The 15785-nt window shown below is 48.2% G+C and overlaps 1 protein-coding gene across 1 annotated transcript in view; it reads right to left on the bottom strand.

The window, feature by feature from the left end:
- The window catches only part of DRGX (dorsal root ganglia homeobox), a 143362-nt gene that overhangs the window by 110144 nt on the left and 17433 nt on the right, over window positions 1–15785 (bottom strand). Inside the window, exon 2 of the mRNA XM_069612199.1 lies at window positions 7460–7536. Within this exon, the coding sequence (XP_069468300.1) occupies window positions 7460–7493 (34 nt within the window). The 5' untranslated portion in view covers window positions 7494–7536. The remainder of the gene's footprint in view (window positions 1–7459; window positions 7537–15785) is intronic.

The following is a 15785-nucleotide window of genomic DNA, read 5'->3' as shown; positions in this document are numbered from 1 at the left end:
GGAGAGCCTTTCTGCTTGCATTGGACGTGCTTTCGGTGAACATTTCTCGCTGGCATTTGAAGGGCCTGGTGCGGCCATCGGGCTCCTAGATGCAGTGTGATGCTGTTTTCCATGCAACGGTTTTACGTGTACATCACAGGCGCGCCGTGCAACAGATTGTGATCGTCCAACCCAAGTTGCAGAGCCCAGAAAACCATTTGGAAAATAAGCATCAGAGTTTTGATGGGTTCTTTTGTGAGACTGAAAAAATGTTAAAGTTAAGGTATTGCGCACAATGCTGCGTAATCCCTCCAAATTGTGTATTTTTTAAAAAGCTGTTTTGCCGGACAAACATCTGTTCCACCACTAGATGCATCTTGAAGAAGAAAAGCATTTTCCTGCATCCCTCACGGTCCCCCAAACCGGGGTCCCACTGCGAAAAACATCGGCTAGGGCACCGATGAAAAACGGGCCCAAAGCTTATATGACAGTTCAATTCTTTTCATGACGACTGTGTGAGTACAGCCCAAATGAGAGTGTTTGGTAAAATGTGCTGCAAGTAGCGCAAATAGCGCCGTCTGCGCCCGGTACTAAATAGTGCAAATAGCGCCTAGAAACACTTTTGTACAGGCGCGTTATAAATAACATATCATATTTATTTATTTATTTATCCATTTACATAGCGCGCAAAACCCAGAGGTATCATATCATATTTGATCTGTCACATTGTTCAAAATGACATTCTAAATGTTGTTGTAACTCATCAAACTGGCCCACTTTGGCCAAAAGACACTTGTCCTCTGCTCCAGCATGTAAGCCTGACTCTAAGGGCATTGCCCTATTGCCTTGCAAACCTCTGCGGGCCCGCCCCTCAACGAACCTACTGCGCAGGCAGCCTTCAGAATCAGGTTTAATATTAGAGTTCTTGCACATCCCAGTCTGATTGGAGTGCATCTTCTCCACTTTCAAATCTACCAAATTGCAGTAAAAATGAACACAAAATCCCCTTCTTGGCCAATTTGATGGAAATTGAGGACAGCAACTAACCTCGGCTGAAAAAAGCAGTATTGGAAAGTACAAAGTTAAGAACTGAAATAGAACACGAGCAAAATACTTATTTTTCCAGTAAACATCAACATCGCAATAAATGCATATTGTGGAAACCCAACCTTGAAAAAGGGCTTATGATGGATGAAACGCGGGTCAGGCTAATTCAATGTTAGGGCATTTTAAAGATTGCAGATAAAACATGTTCCAGCTGATCATGATTTAATTGGATGAAACTGTCAACTAAAGAATTGATCATGAACATACTTCAAATTGCTTAATTTGTTCCAACATGTAACCACTTGCAAACTTTTATTCGTGATTAATATTCACACTCCACTGCCGTGTTTCAATTGAAACCAACACATTTTCTACTTAATGTATATTTCAAGAACAAATATGTGTTCAGAATCATTATTTTTGACCGTGCACTCTTTTCTTGGTAAGCAGACAGAAGCAGGGTTTCCTTCACTTGGCCCCCTGGTGTAGACTAATTAACTTGCCAAATTATTGGATTCATTTAACATCCAAATCGCCCTGCACATTATGAGCCCGTTGCTAAATCACTTTAGAACACATGTGTGCATTTGCACAATCGCCAACGTGAATAGCGGGGCCTTAGTCTGAAGGCTTGGCAGTTCCTGCCGGCTCCTGCCGGCTCTGGGTGAGGGCCTGTGTGGCGGCGCTGGTGCTGCGCTTCTCTGCGGCAGAAGGGGGTCCTCCTGAGCCCAGACACGCCATCTGGAGCGGTCCCAGCAGGGCCGCAGGCAGCGGGGAGGGGGACCAGGGGGAGTGGGGGGGGGGGGGGGGTTGTTATTGATGCTGAAAGTGGGATTTGCCATTGATGCTTCTGTAAAGCTTTTAAAACATCTTTTCATCGTTTTCCAGGATGTTTGTAAAACAGCATTAAAGATTGATGCGGCCACAGGCCGGGGCCGCCCTCCTTCACGGTGTCAATTAGAGGCATGACACCCAACATCTGTGCGGGGTGGGGGGTTGGGGGGTCTCGGCGAGCACCGCCCCGGGCACGGGGCACAGGGAGACTGGGGGAGATGAAAGAAAGGCGAGAGGGGGGCTGGATAAAGGAGGAGGGGGTCTCATCAGCACAGCCCCAGGCATGGAGTAGAACGAGAAAAGAGGTGGGGAAAGAGGGTGCAGGGAGAGGAGGGGAGTTCTGCCAGCTTAGGGGCGGGCAAGTGGATGGGTGTAGATGAGAAGAGTGTGGAGGAGTGCAAGGGAGGGAAAGGGAGAAAGAGAGAGAGAGAGAGAGAGAGAGAGACAGAGAGAGAGAGAGAGAGAGAGAGAGAGAGAGAGACAGAGACAGTGAATACTAGGTACGGGGTAGGAAGGTGAGATGGGCGGAGTGGAGAAGAGTGTGGAGGAGTGCAGGAGAGAGAGACGGGGGTGAGAGAGGAAGAGCGAGAGAGGGGGGAGAAAGAGTGTACAGCGGAGGAGGGGAATTCCGCCAGCTTAGCAGGGGGTGGTTGGGAGGCAGGGGAACGTGGATGGATGGAGTGGAAAATAGTCTGGAGGAGTGCAAGAGAGATAGAGGGAGAGAAAGAGAGGAAGAGAGAGAGGGGGGGACGAGAGAGAGCGAGAGAGCGAGAGAGAGAGAACGTGTACAGGGAGAGTAGGGGAATTCTCTCAGCTTAGTACCAAGGCCGGGGCAGGCAGGAGAACGTGGATGGTGGAGTGGTGAATAGTGTGAAGGAGTACAACAGATGGAGGGAGAGAGAGAGAGAGAGAGAGAGAGAGAGAGAGAGGGGGGAGAGAGAGACAGGGGAACAAAGAGGTGGAGAGCGGGATAGAGACACCGAGTACTAGGGATGGGGCAGGAAGGGGAAGTGGATGGGTGGGGTGGAGAAGAGTGTGGAGGAGTGCGAGAGAGAGGGGGGAGAGAGAGAGGGCGAGATTTAAGTCATTATATTCGCAGTCATGGCACAAAACAAGGGAGAAGGACATTAAAGTCTTGGGAGGAGAGGATAAAGAGAAGAGACCTTAGGAGAGATGGAGGCTCCAACAGGAGCGGCCAAGAGAGGTCGATGGCAACAGTGAGGAGGGCAGGCAAGAAAAGGGTGTGGAGCAGAGAGTAGAGGGGGAGAAAGATCGTGGGGCGTGGGCCTTCTCACCACAGTAAGGCAGGGGGCGAGATGGGTCCTCAGAAACCCCAGGGGCATAGGTCTGACGCTTGGGAGTGAGTGGTGGGGGGGGGAGGGTTGTGAGTGGGTGTGCTGTGAGGGACATGGGGCCCACACCGTGCGACTGTAAATCCCAAGCCCCCTGAGTGGAACTATGCATCGTATCTGTGTTCTAAATGACATCTTTGTTTGTTTATTTAGCCAGACACACACAAACACCCACACACACACAAACATAACCAATCATATCATCATATATCACCATGTTTGCTGGTGTAAATGTATATTTGGTTCAAAGCCTGTGAACCTTTGGTGGTTTCACTGTGTACGTGTTCCTAGTATCTGGAAAGGCAGAGGTTACAAGAAAGGTCAGCTCGAAGGGACCCTTCTGGTTTCCTGCTCAGTGAGACTGGATCAGGGTCTCATGGGTGGACGCAGACAAGAGAACCCCTCAAAACATGACCCTTTATAGGGATACCCGAAGAACTGATCACGGGCCCCTGGCAGTCCTACCAACGTGATTCTATACAATTCAGAGGGAACCCAGTTACCTTGTGAGGCAACGCCCAGGGAAATTAACCCTGCCCATCATGATCGCTTGGAGTGGCATCCTGAGAGAAGAGTCAACTCAACATGACCCACCCAGAGGTACCCAGGCAGAAGACCACCCACCAGAACAACCATACAGAAGAACTGTCCACGGGGCGTATTACAGAACACAGTGATCCAGTTAGTGGGAGCTTTACAAGGCGCATGCATGTTGGATGTTCGATAAACCAGGAAATGAAGGTGGGCTGGGCACAGAAAATTGGAACAGTAAAGGACAGCACATTACAGAAAAAAATCATCACATACTCATTTTACAGTTACATACAAGCACACAGTCCACACCGCCCATGACAGTGGAGATGACGGCGACGGGGGCATAGAGGGGGGAGCTATGCGGCATATGGAAACCAAGAATCACTCCCAGTAGGTGAGGCGGCTCTTGAAGCCAGTTATAGTGGGACTGTACTTGATCCATGGGGTTAGCGAGTTCCAGTGCTGAGGGGCCAGGAGGGTGAAAGAGCCAAACCAAGAGGTGGTGTAGGGTGGGGGGGAATCAGTGAAGATGAGAGGTGCCTGGGAGCAAAGGTTCTGGATTTAGAAGAGTGCCAGGAGATAGAGCGGGCCAGGTAGGGGATAGCTCACGAGCAGGCATGTAGGCAAGGAAAGGGAGTTTGAAAAGGGAGCAATACAACAGAAAGTTATCTAATTAGGAGAACAATATATATTTTTTATCCTACTATCCAGCACTTTCGCCACATATACAGATTCCAGTCCTAGAACATGTCAGCAAGGCCATTAAGTGGAAGAAGAAAAAACATCCCTAACCACAAAAATGTTTTTTCCACTCTGTTATCCCAGAGAGCCCAACAGAACACCCCCACTACCAGTATGACCATATGCAGGTCTATCCAGAAGACAGACCGCGACTACGTGCATGACCTGGTGAAGGCATACCTAGACAAGAGACCATGCGCCCAAGGACAGTCCATGACACTATGCATGGATACTCTGGGAACTCTGAGGGATAATCCTCACCATGAACCCATGCAGGGTTATTCAGAGAAGAGAGTGCACACATCATGGTCCTATACAGGGATAGCCAAGGAGGAATATCCATACACCATGACCCTATGCAGGCATGTCCAGAGAGAAGAGTCTACACACCATGACCCTATGGATGGATATCCAGAGAGGAGAGTACACACACCATGACCCTATGCAGGAATATCCAGAAAGGAGAATCCACACACCATGATCCTATGCAGGTATGCCCAAAATGGAGAGCCATGCACCATGAATCTATGCAGGGATATCTAGAGATATCCCAAGGGGAGTGTCCAAACACCATGGCCCTATTCAGGGATAGCCAAAGAAGAAAGTCCACACTCCATGACCCTATGCAGGCATGTCCAGAGAGATGAGTCTACACACCATGACCCTATGGATGGATATCCAGAGAGGAGAGTATACACACCATGACCCTATGCATGGATATCCAGAAAGGAGAGTCCACACACCGTGACCCTATGCAGGTATGCCCAAAGGGGAGAGGCATACACCATGACTCTATGCAGGGATATCCAGAGAGGAGCGTCCACACACAATGTCCCTACACAGGGATCCCCAGAGAAGTGAATGCCCAAAGAAGAGAGTCATGCACTGTGACTCTATGCAGGGATATCCAGAGAGGAGTTTCCATGTTCCAGGCATCACCTTTTTTATTTTGCTTAGTCACTCCGAGTGGGACGGGTATGCCCAGACATGGGTCCTGTGCCTGCTGGATTTAGAAACCCAAGCTACTCCGCACTGATAAGGCCCAATGAGGCCAAAATATGTTTGGGGATGCTTGTGGTCTCGTGCAGAAGGGAAGCGACCGAGCAGGTCGGGCTGGACTGCCCCTTTTGGGGTGGGACCAAGATTGATTTGCATATGGTTTTTCCCCTTTTGTAATGGCTTGGCGGGTGAAATTCGATGGCCTGAAGGGTTGCCCAGAGTAATTCCAGAGGTAAGATTTATTCTAAACCCTCCAGCCATCACCTCTTCTGTTTTGCTTACACACACAATGACCCTACGCAGGGATACACAGAGTGGAGAATCCACACACCATGACCATATGCAGGCATGCCCAAAGAGGAGATCCATGCACAGTGACTCTATGCAGGGATATCGAGAGAGGACAGTCCACACACCTTGACCGACCCTATTCAGGGATACCCTGAGAGAACAATCCACGGATTGGGGTTGGAAGCCTGTGGCTGCAATGTTCGAGGGAGAAAAGGTCAAAAGGTCGGGGTCCAACAGGGACGTCATTTCACCAAAATGCCAAGGGTAGCGGAAGTGACCTCACGTAACCCCTGACCTCTGATGACATCACAGGAAGTGATCTCATTTGACCCCACCCACCAAGTGACATCACAGGAAGCAATGAAACACCTTTCACCCCTTGACAAAACAAGAAGTGGCATCACTTAGCATTGTTTCTGAGTACACTACGAAAAATATGGTTACGATATCACTGTAAAGTGATATACATTTCACACAAGAATCGATCTACATATGTATCATTAATATCAGTGCATATTGGACCATATTACCATATCAATGAATGCTAGCAGATGTCCAAGGCCAAACTACAATGGTGTGTTATTATATAGCACTTCGGCTTAAGCGCTTCATATAGAACAAATATACATACACTATCACCCAACCTGTGTTGGTACTCATTTGTCAACCTCAGCAGGATGAAAGGCTGAGTTGGCCTTGCCGGGAGTCGAACCTGCAACCTGCAGATCACACACACATTGCAGCAGCAAGCACTCAACCCACTGAGATATCTTACCGGCTATAGCTATCAGAAAACCAGCCACTCCAGAAACAAAGAGCCACATGCTGCTGGCCACAGCCCAGGAGCCTCAATTAGAAAATAATTTACATATATTTTATTAGGGGTAGCATGGGAGACCACAGGAGTCGCATGTGCGACCCCTAAATGACGTCCCTGGCTTCTAACCCCACCCACACCCAACCCCTCGCCCCAACCCCCTACTTACTTTGCGGCAACACACTTTGCTGTGTGCCTCCGACTCACTGTGTCCCAGCAACACCTGTTCCCTTTAATTTCAGTGATCGGGAACCGGCGCCGCAGAGTCCTTGCCTTTTTTTTTTACCTCGTACGGGATCGGCTGCGGGGGACACCCCTGCAACTCCCATTCACTGTATAGTGAACAATGGTGCAGGGGACACCCCTGCAGCCCTTGCCACCGAATGGGGGATTTGGTCGAACTTTTCGGCCGTTTGGAATTTTCGATCGGCTGAAATTCGGCCAAATCACCCATTCGGGCTTTTTTTGTAACTGGTTTATTGGACGTTTCCGAATCCACACACCTTGTCCCTATGCAGGCATGTCCAGGGAGGAGCGCACGCACATAGTAACTCTATGCAAGGATATCTAGGAATCCACACACAATGACCCCATGCAGAGATATCCAGACAAATCATCTTGCACCCACCACCCCGACCATGACACTATGTATGGATAGCCAGAAAGGTGAGATTACACAGCATGATCCTATGCAGGTATATCAAGAAAGGACAATCCACACACCTTGACACTCTGCACGGCTATCAAGACAATAGACCACTCACCCACCACCCCCACCAGGGCACTATGGAGGGATACTCCAAGAGCAGTTCATCCCATGTCCCTACCCAGGAATACATAGCCAGTATAGCGTATTCATACTCACCCTCTAATTGCGGCGGGCAGTGGAAGTAAAACATGTCCAGGGCTGGGTCCCTGCTTTTCTGAATCTTGAAACTGTGGCTGAAAAACAAGGTGGAAATAAAAGATGAGCTCTCCAGAGACACGTGCAATGCAACAGCTCAATCGCTTTGGCAACATGAAGTCCTGTATTGCAGTAATAATGCAAAGACATTCCTGAAACTAGAGGCAGCTCCTATTTTAGCAACAACCACCCATCCCAGAACCACACTAGCCAAATGAAATCTTCGAACCATACCAACCAGGTCAACTTTCAGAAGCTCACCAACCAGGTCAACTTTCGGAACCACAGTGGCCAGGTCCAATATTAGAACCACACTACCATGGACATCTCTCAGAACCACACTAGCAAGGTGAAATCTCAGAACCACACTAGCCAGGCCAAATCTTAGAGCCACACTAGCCAGGTGAAACCCTGTAATCACACTAGCCAGGTCACAGCTTCGAACCACACTAGCCAGGTGAAATGTTATAATCTCACTAGCCAGGTAAAATCTTGGAACCACACTAGCCAGGTGAAATGTTATAATCGCACTAGCCGATTTAAATCTTGCAACCACACTAGCCAGGCCAATTTTCAGAACACACCCTTCAGCTGAACACTCAGAGCCACATTAGCCAGGTCAAAAATAGAACCACAATGGCCAGGTGAAACTTTATAATCCCACATGCCAGGTCAAATTTTAGAACCACACTAGCCAGGTCAACTTTCAGACTACACCATCTAGCGCAACACCCTGAACCACATTAGCCAGGTCAAAAATAGAACCACAGTGGCCAGGCGAAATCTAAGAACCACACTAGCCAGGTCAACCCTCAGAATACACCATCCAGGTCAGCTCCCAGAACCACATTAGCCAATTTAACTCTCAGAACCGCATTAGACAGGTCAAAAATAGCTAGCCAGGTCAAATCGTAGAACCACACTAGCAAGATCAAATCTTGGAACCACTCTACAAAGGTTTCACCTTGTAAACACCTCACATAGATACCAGCCGAAAAACTTGAGCCAGCAAAAATGTAGGGAAAAAAAATGTCTGGTTGCTAGTCTGAACATTGTATGCCAGGTCCAACGTCACGACCATCCCAGCCACTGCCAGCCTCATGGATAAATCCCAAATCCCATCCATTTTTAGGACTATTTTGGCCAAGTCCCATCTCAGAATACCTCTGTAATCTCATCTCAACACCTAGAGAAAGGTCAACTCTCTAAACACGAAAACAGGTCCCATCTCAAACCCTGGCCACAGATTACACCTCAATGTATGGAGACCGATCACGACTCAACATCTGTGTACAAGACTCCTTTCTACACCTGGAGAGAGGTTTCATCTCATATCAAAAGAAGAGAGATCACAGAGCTGGGGGAAACAAATGACATGTCAGCATCGGTAGGCAGGTTGCATGCCAGCATGTGGAGATGTGTCCCATCTAAAAACCTTGAGATATAGCACATGTCAGCACTTGGGGGGAGGTATCATCAGAAAAGCTATGTCACAGTTCAATCCAGAAACATTTGTCCCATCTCAGCAACTGAAACTGGGAAAAATCTCAGCACCTGGAGACAAGACCCATCTCATCGGCTGGAGACAGATATGATATGATATGATGTGGCATTTATAGCGCGACAGTACACAAGTGTTTCTAGGCGCGACAAGACAAGGAGGGAAAAACATAGGGAGGACAAAATAATGATCTTACTAGGCCTTGTGGTATTCAGATTGTGCAATTGCATGGAAGAGGAAAGGGGAGAAGTGCCATGTGGGAGTGGCAGAGGGAAGTGCAGTTAACTCATAAGTGCAGTCAGTGGGTGGCTCATAAGTGAAGAGAGAAGAGAATGTAGGGTTGCAGATACAGATCCTTAAGTGCTGGGGAACCTGGATGCAGTGCTATGGCAACTGGACATGCAGGAGCCTGGGCCCCGAGTTCAGAAGGTGACCAGTGCGCAGAGCAGTCAGGTGCATCAGCAGGGGAGAGGAAGAAAAAAAGCGGAAGTGAAAAGGTTGGTCTTGAGTTGCTTCTGGAACCAGAGGTGGTTCTGCTCAAGTCTGAGAGAGGCAGGGAGGCTGTTGCAGAGGGATGCCCCAGCCGAGGAGATAGATCTGCCCCCAACTCTCTGCTTGGAGAAGTGTCTGACTCTCAGAGAGTTGGAGATGGTTGAGCGGAGAACTCTAGAAGGAAGATGTTTTCTAAGAGAAAGTTGGAGGTTGTGCAGTCCCAGGCCCCAGAAAGCCTTGTGGGTGATGCATCAAGTCTTGAACTTGATCCTTGCAGCCATTGGGAGCCAGTGAAGAGATTTCAGAGCTGGAGAGATATGATCCCTGGGCATGAGGACAAATACAAGTGCTGCAGTCCTATTCTGGATCAGTTGTAAGCTTTGAAGAGAAGAGGCGGGAAGATTTTGAAACAGGCTGTTGCAATAGTCCAACCTAGAGAGGACCAGAGCTCTGGAGACAGTGATCTTCTGGGGGAAAGTGAGAAAAGGAAGAATACCTCTAAGGCGGCGCAGCTGATAATTTGACTTCTTAGAGATGTCAGAGATGTGAGGAGAGAAGGAGAGGGTGGAGTCGAAGATGACACCAAGGTTCTTAGCCTCACAGGAAGGAGCAAAAAGTGGGCCCAGAGTGGGTGGCCATAGAGAGAGAGGAAAGGAGGCAGTGTGTGTCCCAATGAGGAGGATCTCAGTCTTACTGTCATTAAGGCAGAGATCATTAGCGGTACACCATTCCTGAATTGCGGTGAGACAGTCTGGTATGAGAGAAGATGCAGCGGTGGCTGAAGGGAGCCTGAAAGAGAGCTGAGTCTCATCCGCATAACATTGAAAGTTGGAGCAGAAGTAGCGATGCAGTGGGCAAGAGATGCCAGGTAGTGGTTGAATAGCCAGAGAGAGAGAGAGGTTAGACCCATGGGGAACACCACAAATAGAGAGCGATAGAACAGAGGAAAGACCCCAGGTGGACCTGAGAGGGTTGGCCGGTGAGAAAGGATGTCAACCAGGCCAGGGCCTGATCAATAATACCAAGGTTGTCGCAGAGGCAATTGAACAAGATGGTATGGTGAACCATGTCAAAAGCAGGGGATAGATCAGTGAGAATGAGGACAGGAGGGAGATTAGAATCAAGATTGGAGAACAAGTCTTGACGGGTGTTTAGGAGAGCAGCTGTGAAGCCAGACTGATGGTCATGGAGGTAACCAACAGATTCAGTATGTAGATTAAGCTGGGAGATGGCCCGCTTTTCCAAGAGTTTGCCCATGAAAGGAGTGATGGAGATCGGGAAAGAGTTAGCCGGAGAGGAAGGATCGGCCGAGGGCTATTTTAGAAGGTGCACAAGACAGTGCTTAAGGGGGAGAGGAAAGTTCCAGTGGCAAAGGAGTGATTGCAGGAATCGGCCAAGGCTGGAGCAAGGGTGCCATGTGGCCCTTGATGGTTCTGGATGAGCAGGGGAGAACCTACTTTGACAAGACTTTAATAGATCGTCTGGGGTGAACAGGGGAAAGGAGGAGAAAGGAGGAGGAGAGACGGCCTCAGATGGGCCAGGAGTGGTAGAGGAGGAGGAAGAGAAGGTAGAGGAAGAAAGGGAGGACAGGATGCTCTGAGTTTTGTAGTGAAATGAGAGGTCAATGCCATGCAGAGTGCCTGGGAGGGAACAGGAGTGGTAGAGACTGCATCAGGATTGGCCAGCTCCTTGCATATTTTGAAAAGTTCAGCCGAGTTGTTAGATGCCGCAGAGATGCGGGTTTGGATACGGGATCGCTTCTTAGAAGGGACAGAGAGTCTGTACTGCCTTTGGAGCAGGTGGCAGGCCAGTTTGTCAGGGGTGCACCTTATGCCCTCCACTTCCTCTCTGCCGCCCTACACTTGCGTTCAAGGGCAGCGAGATCTGAATCGTACCAAGAGTTGCACTTGGATTTGGGCTTTAAGCAGATCCTCGTGACGGGGGCAAGGACATCCAGAGTGTTAGACATAGAGAGAGGAAGGTTAGAGAGGGCTGTGTCAGGGTGTGAGTCAGCCAAAGGTGCAGGAGGAAGAGAAGAATTATTGGTGAAAGCCTCAAATAGCACACACTTAATGGGTTGGATGACCAAGAAGGTAGCTGGCAGTGCTGGAGTCGGCTTGACTTGCGGGGAAGGGAGATGGAGTTGGGAAGAAAGGAGAAAGTGATCCCTCCAAGAGAGCGAAGTGGTGAGAGGGTTAGAGAAAGGGAGGTCTGGGGAGATCAGAGCATCCAGGGTGTGCCTTGCAGAGTGAGACGGACCAGAAGAAAGAATAAATATATATATATATATATATATATATATATATATATATATATATATATATATATATATATAGAGAGAGAGAGAGAGAGAGAGAGAGAGAGAGAGAGAGAGAGAGAGAGAGAGAGAATTGCAGAGGTTGCGAAAGATTCCTGAGGAACTGCTAGTGGCATCCAGGTGGATGTTCAAGTCTCCGAAGAGAAGAAGTTGAGAGGTAGAGGCAAGGAGCGAGGAGGAGAGGTCAGCCCACTCAGAGAGGAAGAGGGCAGCCTAGCCTGTAGATAGTGGCCACAGTGAGAGAGAGGCCAGGAGAGATAGAGAGCCTGCAGACCAGGCATTCAAAGGAGGAGGAGTGCTGCATTAGAATGATAGAAGCAAGTATCCACTCCGGGAAAATCAAGGCTACACCCCCACCGGGATGGTTGGTTCTGGGTTTGGAGAGGATCTTGTAGTCATTGGTAAGGAGAGTATCGAAACTTCTGACAGAGCTGGCCATGAACCAAGTCTCAGTGAGACCGAGTGCATCCAAATCAAGCTCTTCCAGGAGACGGCATATGTCAGAGGAGTGTTTGACAGCTAAACGAGAGTTGAGAGTATCGATGTGGAGTAGGTTGCCACATTTCTGCACATGGAAACTGCTCCATCTCAACACCTGGTGCTGCATTGTATTGGTCCCCAATGTTAGTCCTATTTCTTCAACAATCTTTGACCTCAATTGTGTTCTAAGCATCTGCGTGTTTTTGCCACAGACCCACTTGCATTCAGTGACTTGACCAGCTATTGTGTTGTAGAGGTGGAGTCAAGTTCCCCCACCGAAATCTACGCCCCCATGTTGCCTATATGTTGTGAGCCGGAAATTGCAACACGGGCAGTACCAGTGAGGATGCCTGTACCGCAGAAAATTCTGGAAATAAGGTATCCACTGAGAAAGCCCTATCTGCATTCACAAGAATGGACTTTGGACAAGGTCCCAGAAGAAGTGTGAAAATGAGTGAAAGAGAAGACGTCATGCGGAGAAGAGATGGCGCACCTAGAAAAGATGCACGAGGTAAAAGAACATAGATGTTTTATAAGTTCTGCAGAGGAGGTGGTTAAGATGAGCAACATTTCGGGCTCGAGATGAAGATGCTCATGCTACAGAAGTGCTGAAGAAAATACAAATCAGTTTACACTTGTGCAGACGCAGTAACCCAAGTAGACAAAGTGATTTTAAGGCTGGCTACGTAGTGAATAGTTGTGGCGATACACCAATGTCTAATACATAGAAAGGTATAGAACCTGGATATTCCACAGTGCATTTTAAGCAAGGCTTGAAACCCCGTGATTGGAAAGGGTTTTTCAGTGTGGCGCAGTTGGAAAATAACTAAAGTCAATGGAGAAATACAAGAAAGGCTTGGCTGGCCCAGCACCAAGAACACGAGGCCACCGTGAGCTGGTTGTCCATCCAGTAGTTACATGAATGTGAGAAAGAAGCAAACTTCTGTTTGAAATGGAATGGAAAAACATTGAAGGCGTCAAAAGTTCATCATTTAATAGAATTAACATGCAGAAATTAGCTCAGAAACACAGTCTCCAGTCACATGGTCAGATCAAAATAGACATTGGGTTGAGGTACAACAAAACCAAGAAGATACTCCCTTTATTTCTCAGGCAGAGAGCGCTTCTACAAGGCTGAGTTCAAAGCCTTAATTGACTGGCAGACTGCAAGAGTGATGATAGATGTTGGGCTAATTGGGAGGGGAGGCATGATCATGCCGACCTTCCCTGCACCTGGAGTGGTAGCCTGTGTGCTGCTAGCGTGTGGAATATTCCAGAAGGGTACAATGGTGCCAAACCAATGGTAGAGGGCCACGTATCAAAGAGCCCTATAGTTTGTAAAACCAATAAAGTGTTGAGTATTAGTATGACACAGAAGATGACTTGCATATGGGATGGGCTTAGTTGCCCACCTGACAGTAGAGACCCAATCACTCCCCCCTTCAGTATGGAACGTATACTTAGATGTTCCCTGTAATCCTATCACATCCCCAAGAAAGTTTTGTAGTTTGCCACGTAGTGTGACAACACTTATGATGAGTTTTGACTATAAAAGTTGTGTTAAACATGATATGCGCTGAGAGAAATCGAGCGAACGTCGTTGATGTTCGTTGTAACTCCTTGTTTTAGATAATTGCAAATAAAACAGACCAAGTTTTGCCAACTTCCTGAGTCAGTTTGATTATTGATGTTTCAGTAAATTCTGCATCCCTGTAAATCTCAAAGTATTGCTACCTCGTCTTAATGGGCCCTGGGTCTAAGGTTCAGTGTATGTTGGGTATGTTATATTGTGGTATGTTATGTAACCTAAGCATTTGTGAAGCACCAAGCAGGCATAAGAGTAGATGTAAAGCACTAGCACTCTGAGTCATATGAAAGTGCATTGCTACACACAACTGCATTTCCAGTAAACTGTAGTATGGCATAGCCTGCAAAATAACAGGGTACTGAAACATTAGCCCCCTAGAAGGGGTCGCTGGTCAATCAGGATCCTCAGAATGCTGGCTGTATTCTAAGGCACAAGCCCGGGTTCCGAGCAGTGTGGGTGGGGCTAGCCAGCACCCGTCCCCGCCTCCTCTTAGCACCCGTCCTACGCAGGTGCTAAAACTGTTTATTTTTTTAAGTAACTTACCTTTGCTCTGCGGCACTGGGCCTGGCAGTACTTTCCCGAGTTTGTTTTCAATGTTGATGATGTCACGGTCATCAACATTGAAAGTGATCTTAGAAACCACAGCACAGCGCTGGGTCTTACAGCAAAAGGATTTTTATTTTTGTAAACACCCCATTAGCACCCGTGTAGGCAATTCCATGGGTGCTAATGGAGATATGCCCCTGAGAGGGGGGCTGTTTCCGACAGGGTTGGCCTGCCAGCTTGGGGGCATTTCTCTGCATTATATAGCAGACATTGAGGGCAAAGGTACCCTTACATCTCTGAGGAAGATACTATGATGAGGGAGGTGTAATGGGTGAGTGGCTCATTGAGAAGCTAGAGGTGGGTGTGCGGGAGGTTGGGAATGGTGCATGAACTCACTGAGTTGTTAGAAGAATATGCTCTTAGGGAGTTCATTGAAAATGTATTGACGTGTGTCTGGGGATCCCATGCAATTGGCGGTGATTACGGACTATGCCTTTGGCGGGGTGGAAATTGCAATTTAGGAGACTAGGCAGCAGAAGGAGTTTAACGGTGTATCATATGATGCACTAAACGCTTCACAAACTAGAAGTTTAAACATGTACATGTTATAATAAAGATTGCATATCAGTCCTGGAGGCAGAGACGCATGCGTGGGGTAGGCTGTGCTCAATGTCGGACGGGCCTACAAGGAAGACCACAGGAACCACTGATAACGCGCCGCTGACATGTCGAACATTGACAGCCACTATTGATAACATGTTTTGTTAATGATTCTTAACTTCTCTAATTAGCCAGCAGTGTTATTAGGAAATATGTTCGCTTGGCAAATACGTATTTGGTCTGTGCACCTTCAATTTTGAAAGTCAAGTTTAAGAAATGTAAATGCGTAACTTTCGGATCTGTTCTCTTCATGTGCCGTCACTTGCCAATTTGTGCGTCAGAGTCCCCCAACTTTCCTTTTTAGGACTCGAGCCTTGGTTATCCATGATGTTGAACTGCGCTTTGCCAACACTGCAGTGGCCCTCCTTTCCTCCTTGCTTTCTGATTAAGCTGGTAAGATGGCTTAGCAAGTGAAGCACTCCTTCTCCACCACCCTCACTACCTCACCATAGACGCCGCGGACAGCCAGGGAAAACCTGGAGTTAAATCACCCTCAACCACACATCGACCCTCGTTACAAGTTTGCCGGTCCGGAAACAATGGTGCTGGTAAGCTTACCGGCAGTGTTGTTTCCGGACTGGCAAACTACGAGTCTGCTGGCGGGTGCCGTTCCACCCGCCAGGTCTGACCCTGGCAGGCGGAACTGCGCCCGGCAGCAGACTTTCACGGAAGCACCGTTATCGCCTATCGGACTCCATGGGAA

This window comes from Ambystoma mexicanum, chromosome 8, assembly GCF_040938575.1.
Source record: "Ambystoma mexicanum isolate Mex_15411 chromosome 8, UKY_AmexF1_1, whole genome shotgun sequence".
Taxonomy (NCBI): Eukaryota; Metazoa; Chordata; class Amphibia; order Caudata; family Ambystomatidae; genus Ambystoma; species Ambystoma mexicanum.
This window is presented reverse-complemented; position numbering and strand designations above follow the sequence as displayed.